The sequence below is a fragment of the Heloderma suspectum genome, chromosome 2 (assembly GCF_057233095.1).
Source record: "Heloderma suspectum isolate Gila_16-S chromosome 2, 16-S_ref, whole genome shotgun sequence".
Taxonomy (NCBI): domain Eukaryota; kingdom Metazoa; phylum Chordata; class Lepidosauria; order Squamata; family Helodermatidae; genus Heloderma; species Heloderma suspectum.
The window spans coordinates 336,783,585-336,795,319 of NC_139459.1; the positions used below are offsets into that span (position 1 = coordinate 336,783,585).

The window sequence follows — 11,735 nt, forward strand, 5'->3', positions numbered from 1 at the left end:
TCCTGTGCAAGCACCTGGTCATTACAGACCCCTAGAGAGATGCCGCTTGTGCTGGCGTTTTCATGGCAGACTGTAGCGGGGTGATTTGCCATTGCCTTCCCACCAAGCTGGGTACTCATTTTACCGACCTCGGAAGGATGGAAGGCTGAGTCAACCTGATCTGGCTACCCGAGACCCTGCTTGTTGTGGGATCGAACTCGGGTCGTGGGGAGAATTTTGGTTGCAATACTGCCGCCTACCACTCTGCGCCACACGAGGCTCTAGATGAACGCAGTTGTTCAGTCGTGTCCGACTCTTCGTGACCCCGTGGACCATAGCACGCCAGGCCTTCCTGTCCTGCGCTCTCTCCCGGAGTGTGCCCAAGTCCATATTCATTGCTTCGGTGATGCTATCTAGCCATTGGCCCCCCTCCCCCCAATAAAATGAAATGCCCTTTAGCAACTCTGCAAGCGAGAGTAGCTGTTCTATACCGAGTGCTTATTTATGGAGTAAAGCATACTGCCGAACTTAAAAGGCAGTGGCTTTTTGAACTCCCACCTCGAGATGCAACGAAGTGGTTGAGGTTGTGCCCTTGCTTGGTCGACAAGACTGCACTGCGTTCATAAGTAAAGACACGTCGTGCATGCCCAGGAGTACTTTACTCGGCTCCGTTTATTAAAATAGAAGTTTGAATTCTGCACACGGGCAGCGGGGAAATAAACGACCGTCGCCGCGTGGCCCTAAACAGTGGTTTAGGAATCCTGTGAATGCATGGGTAGCGGGCAGCAAGCCGCTGCTTCTTGCGCCAACAAAACGGCACATGAACGGAGCGGTATTTCGCCCTTCCTCAAAATGGCTTCCAGTTTCAGCGCTATTGCGGAGGAGGAGGCCAAGTTGCCAGGACCTGAAGCGGCTCGCTTCTACGCTGATCAAAGAGCCTGAAGCCGAAACACTTGAGATCCGTAACGACGAGGGCTCCTATTAAACTCTGGCCGCTCGCATCTCTTCTTTCTCTCCCCTCCGCCCGGCTCACCGGTGAGTGCGCGCGTGATGACGTAATGGCGGCCGTCGTGCGTAACGTTAGTAAGAAGACGCTCGAGGCCTCCCTCCCTCCACCGCCGTTCGCGGGGTGGTTGCCGTGGTTACGGTCCCTCGCTCAGGGCCTGGTAAGGCCGGGCCCAGGATGGCTGCGGCGGCGGGGGCGGCGGGGGCAGCGGTGGCGGCGGCGACGACGGCGGCGGGACAGGACGAAGACCCCCTGCTGCCAGGGCCCTCCATCGGGCGTCGAGCCGTCTGCTCCCGACCCTACTTCGTCGTGCTGATGGTTTTCGCGCATCTCTACGTGCTCAACGTCCTGGGCTTGCTGCTCTTCGTGCATATCAGCTCCGATGATGGTGGAGAGCCGGAGCCGGGCAAAGAGGCCCCTGGCCCCGCTCAGGACCCGCCCGCGTTATCCTTTCCTCCAGGCAGCTCTAACTCTCACGCCCTGCCTCGCCTCGAGGGCATCAAGGCAAGCATGCACGGGACAGAGCCCAGACCGGGTAGTCCGAAGGACAGTCGCGGTGGCTCGTCCTTCTCTCCCCCCCCCCCCATCCCGGTAAAGGGAACGGGTGGTAGCGATGAAACTGAACCTGCTTTTGCGTAAATATAAGTTTTGTTACTAACTTTTGTCTAAGTTTTGTACTGCTTTTAAAGCTTTAAGGGCAGGAGTGCACTCTGCACCCCTCCCCGAGCAGGAGCTTCCGCCTCTCTTCTCCCTCCGGTCAAGGCTTCTGCGCAACTTTGGGGACAGACAGGATGACAAGACTCCCCAACCTGGTGTCCTGCAGATGTTTTGGACTACAACTCCCAGAATTCCTGACCATTAACCTTGCTTGCAGGGGCTGACGGGAGTTGGAGTTGAAGTCCAAAACATTTGGAGGTCACCAGGTTGGGGAAAGGTGGTCTAGGAGGTAGCGAGCACTTTCCTATAATATTTCCCACCATCCTATTCGCTCCCTCAGCTTTCAGTCATCGTATACTTGTGAAGTCCTTGTTTTACAAATATACTGTAAACAAGTAAAACCCTTGTTCCCCTAAAAGTGGTCTTTGTCATCCCTTTGCTCACCCAAATGAGTTTTTGTGGGAGGTGGGAAAGAGGTTTAAATCTACTACATAACAAAAAAGAAAGAAGAACCGATGGGAAAACACAGGATGGTTACAAGTGGAAGATGACCTGCTTTGGAAACCTGCCCCCCCTGCTAAAATTCTGTGTTTGAAGCAAGGTTTAAAGCCCCCTAAAAGCCTCATCTGGAAGCACCCGTCATCTTCCATTGGTAATTTTCCTGTGTTTTCTCACTCCTTATTTCATCTCTTTTTCCTTACCACGAAAAATCCATTAAGGAGGGAAAGATGAAATAGCTACACAATGCCTTTCAATTGCTAGTGCTAGTAGCTGTCTGTCTGGGAGTACCCATGTAGTTTGACCCTCCATAGGTGACCCTCAATAGGTGATCAGCATGCTGATGCAGTGATGTGAAAAGTGTTTCACTTTCTGAATTTCTGACCTTAAATTGTGTCAGTTTGTAACACACACACACCCAGCTCAAGGATCACATTTATGAAAAGTCATTTAGATTGTAGCATTATGCACATTTACCTGGCAGTAAGCCTCATTGAACTCAGCACCTCTTACTTTTGAGTAGTTATGTATAAGATGTTAGGGATACATGCTAGTTCTTGGTTTCCTGCGCTGTTCCTGCTCCCTCTTGTGGATAGGGTGGAATAACTAGGTAGGAGAAGATCAACCCCTGCTCTTCCTAAAAAAAACTTCTCTTTCATTATGGACAATGTAGGCCTGTGTTTTAAATAAAAGTCAGTAGCAGTAGTAGCAGTAGCAGGAAATGTCAATGAATAGGTACAGATAGATAGGCATAGTCCCTAGAGAGGTTCAAAATATATCAATACAGGGATTGACAGTGATGTGGGTTTTCTGGAAAGTTTTGAGTTGGAAATTTTTCTGGAAAATGCAAATTACATAAATTTACATAGGGTCATTTGCATAGGAAAAAATAATTTTGCATTGGAAAATGTTCTGGTGCCGTAGAGCAGGGGTGGACAACTTCTGGCCCTTCAAAGTTCTGGCCTACAACCCCAGTCATCCCTCACCATTGGATTTGCTGTCTAGAGCTGATGGGAGCCGTAGGCCAAACCATCTGGAGGGCCACAAATTTCCCACCCCTGCCCTAGAGAGATCTAATTTAGCATGTTTATTTTACTTGTATTTAGTAAACAAAGCTAACAAAAGTACCCCGTGTTAATTTTTTGTCCCAATACACCACAAGTCTTTGACCTGAAATATTGGGGGGAAGGGGGGGATTTATAAAAAAAATTAAAGACAATAGTATTTACTTTCCTTACATTGTTGAAATTTAAGGGGGAGAAAACAAAGGCACTGAAAATTGTTGAGACACTAATTTTAGCAACCCCAAGAAATGTGCATGATAGGCTTACACCCAATCATCTATTTCAACAGAGTTCAGCTATCTTTCACCGAGGTTGTTGAGACATCTTCAGTTTTGCTGAGACATATATGTATTTCAATGATATATGTGTTCTCTCACATACTTACTAAGTATAATCACCTGAAAAACATTAATTACAACTTTGAAACTGGCAAGCTTGCCTAATATTGTATTTGCAATTGGCATATAGTCATTTTTATCAGTGAACTTATGAAATGGAAATTTTTCTGCAGAAAGGTAAAGCACTGGACAATTTTCTGCTCTACATCACTGGGAATTAATCTTACTACTGATCTTCACCTTTAAAAAAAACAAATGGCTCCTTGAGTCAAGTTGTACAACACCGCAGTTGTACCACCTTCAAATTGTTTAAAAAAATACCTTTGAAAAGTATAGTCAAAATAGTGCAGCTACGGTTGGGTGGCTCATCACCATTCATGTTATACCCAATATCCAATAGGAGCTTGTGAAAGTTACAGTTGTGTGTCAGGGAGCAATCACAGTAGCAATGAATGTTTTGAAGGCTGTCAAAATGTGATATCTCCCCTACACACACAGCTCACTATGAGGAAAGAGGCATAGACTATGCATTTATTATGCAGGGAAATAATGTGGAAGGACCATATGCCTTCTGGACAGTGGAAAGTGTCACTTCTGTACCAAGCCTACAACATCTTACTACTAAATAATAAGTAGTAATTGATGTATGATTTAGAACTGCATAGGTGAGCTTTGTGCTATCTCATGTATCAGAGTTTGCTGTGTAATGCTTTAGTAGGGCATTGTGTAGTAAGATTGAAAACTACAGCTCATCAACTCTATGGGTGAGTAAGAGGTCTGACCTGTGCAAAAAGCTTAGTTCTGATCTTTACAATGGGTTATGGGTGATGCTTTCTGGGTAGGCCAGGACCAGTTTTCCAACCTTTGACTCCTTCAGCAGTTGTTGGTTACGTGTGATATGATTTCATAAAGTGGGGCTAACCATTTGTGTTTGGAGTATAGCAGCTAATTAATTCTTTTTACTTTCTTTTCAAGGTGGGCCATAAACAGAAGGTGGAGCTTCTTCCTAACAAAATCCATTTCATGAAAACTCTCAGCTTGAAACCACTTCTTTTTGGTAAGAAATAGAGGCTACTGTAAATATATCTGTATGTCCTATTGTAAGCTCTATGCCTGTTACTAGGGGATTGAATGTGAGGCACCAAATATCTACGTTGAATGTCTTCTTATTAGATCACCTTTGGTTTCCATTGGTAATAGAAATTCTGTCCCATTCATCAGAGTAATTATTATCATGGTTCTCAGCCACAAAAAAACATCCTTTACAGCAGTAGTCTAAGTGCTTTAGAGGTCCAGTTTCCACCTTTAACCTCAACCTGCAACATAGGACCCATTGTTTGCTATGTATTTTCTTTTACCATGTCTTTTGTCTTCTCTCTGTAGGGCACATGTGGGCAACCTGCAGGCCAAATGCAGCACTTTGCCTTGCTCCATGCCACCTGTGGAACCCCTGGGTTGTCCTGCCCACTTTTCCCCACCTGCCCAGCTGATCAGCTATCAGTTAGGTGATGGGGGACACGTTGCTTTCCCGCTGCTATTAACAGGAGAGAAAGAGCAGTTCTGATTAGGATTGTAGGACATGGGGGGAGGCTCTAACCTCTCATTATTAGCAGTGAGAAATAGCAATATTGACTGGGTTGCTAGGAAGAAGGAGAGGCTCTAACCTTGTGGTTCCCCCTGCCCTGATTGGTATTTCCTCACTGCTAATAGCACTGTGGAAATAATGATCTTGATGAGGATTGCTGGGTGTGTGTATGAGATTAAATCCACTTCATGGGAGTAGTTCAAATTAAATAGGTGATCAGTTGAGTCCTCTCCAGAATTCTTCAGGCCTCCTTGCTTCCTGCTAATTGTTCTTACTCAATGCCCAGCTACACATAACATTAATTACATGATTTGTCCTTTACTGTAGTTTTTTTTCTGTGAGAAATAGTTACTGATAGCCAGGAATTTGTCCAATCCTCCTCTAAAACCATCCAAATTGGTGACATTACATCTTGTGGTAGCAAATTCCATAGTTCAATTATGTGTTGTGTGAAGAAGTAATCTGTCCTGAATCTTCCACCAATCAGCTTCATGGGATGACTCCAGGTTCTAGTATTGGTACTCTTACACAGAGTTTATTGCTTTTTAGCCATTCAGGCCATCCGCACACAAAACAAATAGAATTTTCACATCAATTAAAAGGGAAACCGAAGTACAAATTATTAATAAAATAACTAACAAGAACAAGTTAAAAACATTTTAAAATCCTAAAACAATATTTGCCAGAATGTTATTACCATGTTTACAGATTTAGTTTTTTTATAACAGTCAATGACTTTCACCTCTCCAGGGCTCGACTGACAAACTTAGCAGTCCTAAATGAAGTATAATGATCTGTTCCAGCTAATAATAATCGAGTTATGCTTGCACCGGAAGCATCTTCAAGCGCAGCTAATAGGGGCTCAAGGTATTGCTTCCTCAAATCGATGTACAATGGGCATTCTGCTAGAAAGTGTACCATGTCCTCTACCTTGGGGCAACCAGCTGGGCAATCTGCACTCATGCCATGATGGTTCCTATAACGTGCCTTCACCTCCATCAATTGGAGTGAGTTCAATCTGCAACTAGTCATGAGCCATCTCAATTCATGTGAGGTGATGGAAATCAAATACGGGGGAACCTTCTCTGGAGAGGTCATGATGCTTTTATAGATCTTGTTAGAGCGACTTTCAGCAGCAACAGCCATTGCTGTTTGAATATCAACATCTTGTAACCTCTTTGAAATCTCATCCCTAGCTCTATCATAGCCCCTCGCAAGCAAATATGATTGTGAAAAGCCCAACTCAGAGATAGATGTGGTTATCTTGTCTGCCCATGAGCCCCTTCCCATAGCTTCATATGCTAATAAGACCAAGGGGGAGGCCAGTTGGAACACTATCTTTAACCAGAAGAAGGTGGCAGCTTTTTGGACAAGCATTCCCACTGAGTGACAAGCTGTTTCTAGTCGGACAATGGCCTTAGAAGTGGATCTGGGAACCCCAAGTACTCTGGATAGAAATTTATGCTGCACTGACTCCAATGAAGCAATGTTAGCATGGGTCCAGGCAGGTGCCCCATATAATATTTGGGGAAGTAATTTGCCCTTGTATAGCTCTATTAAAGGGGCCACCATCTTACCACCTGGTCCAGCAGCAAAACGAAGAATGGCATTACTAGTTGCATTAGTTGTCAGGGTTATTGCTTTCAAGTGCTCAGACCAAGATCCTGAACTTTGAAATGTCACTCCTAGGTATTTATATTTGTTGACCTGATCAAGCAGGTGGTTTTACAGCTGCCATTGGTATTTTTTCCTCCTTTTGCCAAAGACTAAGGTTTTAGTTTTTTCATAGTTGACCTGAAGGGCTTCTTTCACACAATATGAGCTTAGGGCTCTTAAAAGCCTACGCATCCCCACCTGGGTGTATGACAGGAGAACAGCATCATCTGCATATAATAACACTGAAATACTCCTGTCCTTTTAAGAGAGGTGGGAAGAAGTCTGGACTAGATAAGTAGGGAATCATATCATTAAGATATAGATTGAATAAAAGAGGTGCAAGCAAACATCCCTGGCGCACTCCTTTGTTAACAATAATGGGGTCTGAAAGATCACCTGAAGACTCTCTCACATGCAAGATAGAATTCTCATACAGCCCCTTTATTCTCCTGAGCAATTTATGATCCACATTTAAAAATGTACACTTCTGCCAAAAGTGGGGTCTAGATATAGAATCAAAGGCTGCTCGAGGGTCTACAAATGCAGCAAAAACTGAGTGATAAGGGGGAGATGTATATTTCCCAGCCAAATATTTTAGTAGGAAACAATGCTTATCTAAAAGATGTCTTGCATACAACTTACTTATAATATCCAGTAGGCTTATAGGGCGATAATTCTTAGGGTCTGACCGATTGCCTTTTTTATAAACAGGCACTACAATAGCTACTGCCCAATCTTGGGAAAATTTCCCAGTTCTATCAATAAATGTAAATAAGGTTGCTAACACTGGGATCCACCAATGAGGATAATCAATCAAGAAATCTGGTGAAATGCCACTCCTTCCAGGGGCCTTTCCGTGCTTCATCTTCCGTATCAGCATAGCTATTTCCTCACAGGTGACTGGGGGCCAACTAGGTGATTCTGGGTCTTCCTCCTGCAATGGGGGAGGACAGGCCATCTTATCTTAAAAGAGGGAATGGAAGTGTCATTCCCATTCATGTGTCTTAATAACAGAGTCAATGGATGGAGTCCCAGAGTAACTTAAATCTGAAGTAAAGTGCCAAAATCTAGGTCTATCATTTCTTTCAAGTACTGATGCTAGTTCCACCCATTGCAACCTGGCATGCTCTTGCTTTTTTTCTTTAATTGTATTTTTATATAATTTGTTGTTGTTGTTGTTGTTGTTCAGTCGTTAAGTCGTGTCCGACTCTTTGTGACCCCATGGACCATAGCACGCCAGGTCTTCCTGTCCTCCGCTCTCTCCTGGAGGGACTATACCTCTGTCTCTTAGGAATTTATGTTGTCTTTTAATTTCCTGCTTAAGTTTCTACAGTCCGCGTCAAACCATGGATTGCCCTCTTTTGGCCTCTGGTTGTTTGACTGGCCTTTCAAAAATAAGAGAGGTTCGACTGCTGCTATAATCTGGGCATAACATTATAGTACTACTTCCGTCTCTTTGGAAGAGGACAGGGTATTCGGCAAGAGTTGTACATTCTCAGAATGCCATAAGCATTCCAAAGCATTTAAATTCACATTTGCCCATTTACGATGGTGTGTTGCAACCCTTGTGCTTGGGACTGGGAGCCTATTTTCTTGATTTGCCTGGGCATTTTTAAGACATTCCAACTAGACAATCAGTGGTTGGTGATCACTACATGGATATGAATCTACTCTAAAGAACGTAATCAGCCCAAACACAGCTGGGGGGACCGCAATATAATCAACTACGCTAGCCCCAAGATGGTTGATAAAGGTAAATTCCCCTGTCAAATCCTCGGACAGAGAGCCATTCAGAATGAGAAGTCCAGATTGAAAGATCATGTGAATAAACAGCTTCCCTTGGGTGTTAATTGTGTGATCCTTTGACTATCTATCCTCTATCAGTGGGAAGATATCATCCAGGGAAAAATAGGAGACTGGATCTTTTGCATTACAGTTTGGGCCAATCTGGGCATTAAAATCACCAACTAATATCAAGTAAGCTTAAGATAGTTGGGTCTGCAGGCCAAGTATATAATCTGTAAGGCTTTCCCAAACATTCTTGCTGTGATGAGTTGATTTCCAAGGAGGAATATATACATTTACAATGGTATATGATGTTGAATTAATTTTGAAAAATATAGCCAAAGCCCAGGACTGCAAATTACTGATGAGATAGCTTTCCCCTTTCAATGAAGTTGATATACAGCAGGCTAATCCCCCCCGCCCCGGGCGTCCCATGTCTCTGGGGTTGCTTGCAGGGACTTCATAGGTTTTGTAATCACTGAAAAGAATTTCCCCCATGCACCATGTTTCCTGTAGGAATATGATATCAAAAGATCTAAGGTACCTTCTGAATGAACCATCTGCCCTTTTATTAGACCATCCAGAGATGTTCCAGGAGACACACTTAAGTAAACTCCCCAAAGCCTTATTTTGTCAGGAGGAACAATCTAATGTGATTTCATCTATTGAGGGGTCAAGCTGCGCGGAACCATTTAAGCGGAAAGTGGAGTTCTGGATCATGTATTTCCTTTGAGAATTATTTGCTATTGGGACTACTGTGGTGTTGATTTCAGCCACCACTGTTTTCTGGGTTTTTTGCGGTATCAACTGACAGTTGTCAATATTAGAATTAATTGCAGTATTGGTTAAGAGAATTTCATTGTCTAAGAAAACATCATTTTTGAGTGGGGGACTAGAAGGACGTAGAGTCCTAAAGTTTGTTCTCTGTAGGCCGTGATCAGCGGACCCTATATCAATGGTCCTAACATCCGTCTCCTGAGTTGTAAAATCAATGAGCATTTCAGTGTTAGACTGCTCTAAAACAATGTGTAGGATACTTGCTTCTGGGGCATACTGATCTATGGGTTTCCCTCTGGATATCTGCTTAAATAGTGGTGTTAATGAAGAAGTTTTAAAGACCTTTCTAGTCCTTACTCCATATTTACCCAGTTGGAGCCTCGCAGCAAAGATTTCTTTAACCAACATTGGTGAGTTGAAAGTTATGATACATCTCTGTAAATACAGAGAGCCCGGAAGTGTGTGTATAGATCTAATTCTTAAGTTCAACAATGCATTAAGATTATACACAACTCTGTTTTTCACCCACCAACTTGGCAGAACCCCATTTGATAATGGTGATATTTCAAAGGCCACCTGGTCTGGGACTAAAATTAAGTTCCCCTTAAAGTCCCAATTCTTCAGTTCTGCAAGTTCTCCACAGTTTGCAAGGTTCAAGAAATTCGAATGTTGGGATACAGTTGAAGGAACCAAAGCCTGTATAGGTTGTAAAACTGGAAGTGTCATGTCTTTCTGATTTACTTCTGGATTCACTTCTTGTTTTGTTCTGATATCCTGATCCTTGAGAAGTTGTATAATCTCATCAAGTTGCTTTATATATCCATTGATAGGGGTTAGTTTATCATTTATAGCTCCGATTGTCCCAAAAATATTAATTAGAGTTTTAAAAATTAACAAGCACTGCTCTGCCATGGTATCAATAATTGCCATGTTCACATCTTCAGGCTTCAGCCTTGTAGTTGCCGGCTTCTCATTTCTCCATTCCCGGGACTCCTCAATTTTTCTTTCCTGGGACTCATCATTTTCCCCCAAAGGGGAGGCCAGGATTGAATATCGATTAGTAGTAAGGATTGGGAGTCCTCCTGGGGTATCAGAGCCACCGAACATGAAGCTATCAATTTTTGATTGTTTTGAAACAGGGAAAGTTGGAGACTCTAGTTGGTCTCTCTGCCTCTTTTTCTTACTACACATTGCAAACAGAGGGTAGAAGAATCAGGTAGCCCCACTCCGCAAACTCCTCCACTTGATAAATGCTTATAGAAGTCAGCAAAATTGGCAGAGCAATGAGGCAGGCATTCACATATGCCTCTACGGCTTGTGTGTGTATGTAAGGACTTTATCAGAAGAATTCAAAACATAGTCCAAACACTGAGAGCTCTCGCATTGCCTCCTCACAGCTGATAAAAACTTGAACAGATTGAACCTTAGGGCAGCCAAAACATTACAGTTGCCTGGCGTGCACTACAATAATAGAGATTTAAACTGGGGAATTAAAACTTAAAACACGTTGTGACAATTTAAAACAATTAAAATTTCAAACAAACAAACCAAGGAGCCATGAAATCTGCCGCTGCTTGTGCTGACCAGAACCGGATATCGGTTCTAGTATTATGAAAGAGGGAGAAAAATGTCTCCCTATCCACTTTCTCCACACCATGTATAATTTTCTACAACTTTGTCATGTCTCCCCTCACTCACGTTTTTTCTAAACTAAACAATCCCAGCCGTTGTAACTTTCCCTCATAGGGGGGATGGTAAAGCCCCTTAATAATTTTAGTTGCCCTTTTCTGCACTTTTTCCAAGTCTACAGTATCCTTTTTTTTTAGGTTTGGTGACCAGAACTGTACACAGTATTCCAAGTATAGTCGCACCATAGATTTATATGATATTGGCAGTTTTATTTTTGATTCCTTTCCTAATTTTGCTTAACATGGAATTTGCCTTTTTCACAGCACCCACGCTCTGGGTTGAAATTGTCATTGAGCTGTCCACCAGAACCCAAGATCTCTTTCTTGGTCAGTCTGCATATAATGATATGCAGACCCATCAGCATATAATGAAGGACTAGGGGGCATGGCAGGATTAGTGACTCCGGAGCAGAGGTTGGTCTGGCAACCTAGCTAATCCAGTAGGGGAAATGCTGGGAAGTTGATATTTTTTTTAAAGAGCAGAATACCACTGCTCCTGCTTGGTAGAATTAAATTCATGGTCACTACGGTGACGGTGACGGTGGCAACCATCATCGTCGACTCCTGCATATAATAAAAAGGAGTAAGCATAACAAAAGAAATAACTCAGAGAGCTTTGAAATAATTTCCTCCTCTTTGTAGCCTTCTCTGCTAATGCTGTAGGACTTGTATCTGGTAGGGCCCAGCCCAGCAACAGACTTT

General features: G+C 43.3%; 1 protein-coding gene across 3 annotated transcripts in view; it reads left to right on the plus strand.

Moving 5' to 3' along the window:
• The first annotated feature begins 639 nt into the window (after window positions 1–639).
• Window positions 640–11,735, plus strand: part of LOC146355076 (transmembrane prolyl 4-hydroxylase-like) — a 29,715-nt gene continuing 18,619 nt past the window's right edge. For all 3 annotated transcript variants that reach the window (XM_084840640.1, XM_084840641.1, XM_084840642.1), the window contains exons 1-2: window positions 640–1,489; window positions 4,518–4,599. In XM_084840640.1, coding sequence (XP_084696766.1) covers window positions 1,163–1,489; window positions 4,518–4,599 — 409 coding nt within the window. In that variant the 5' untranslated portion in view covers window positions 640–1,162. The remainder of the gene's footprint in view (window positions 1,490–4,517; window positions 4,600–11,735) is intronic.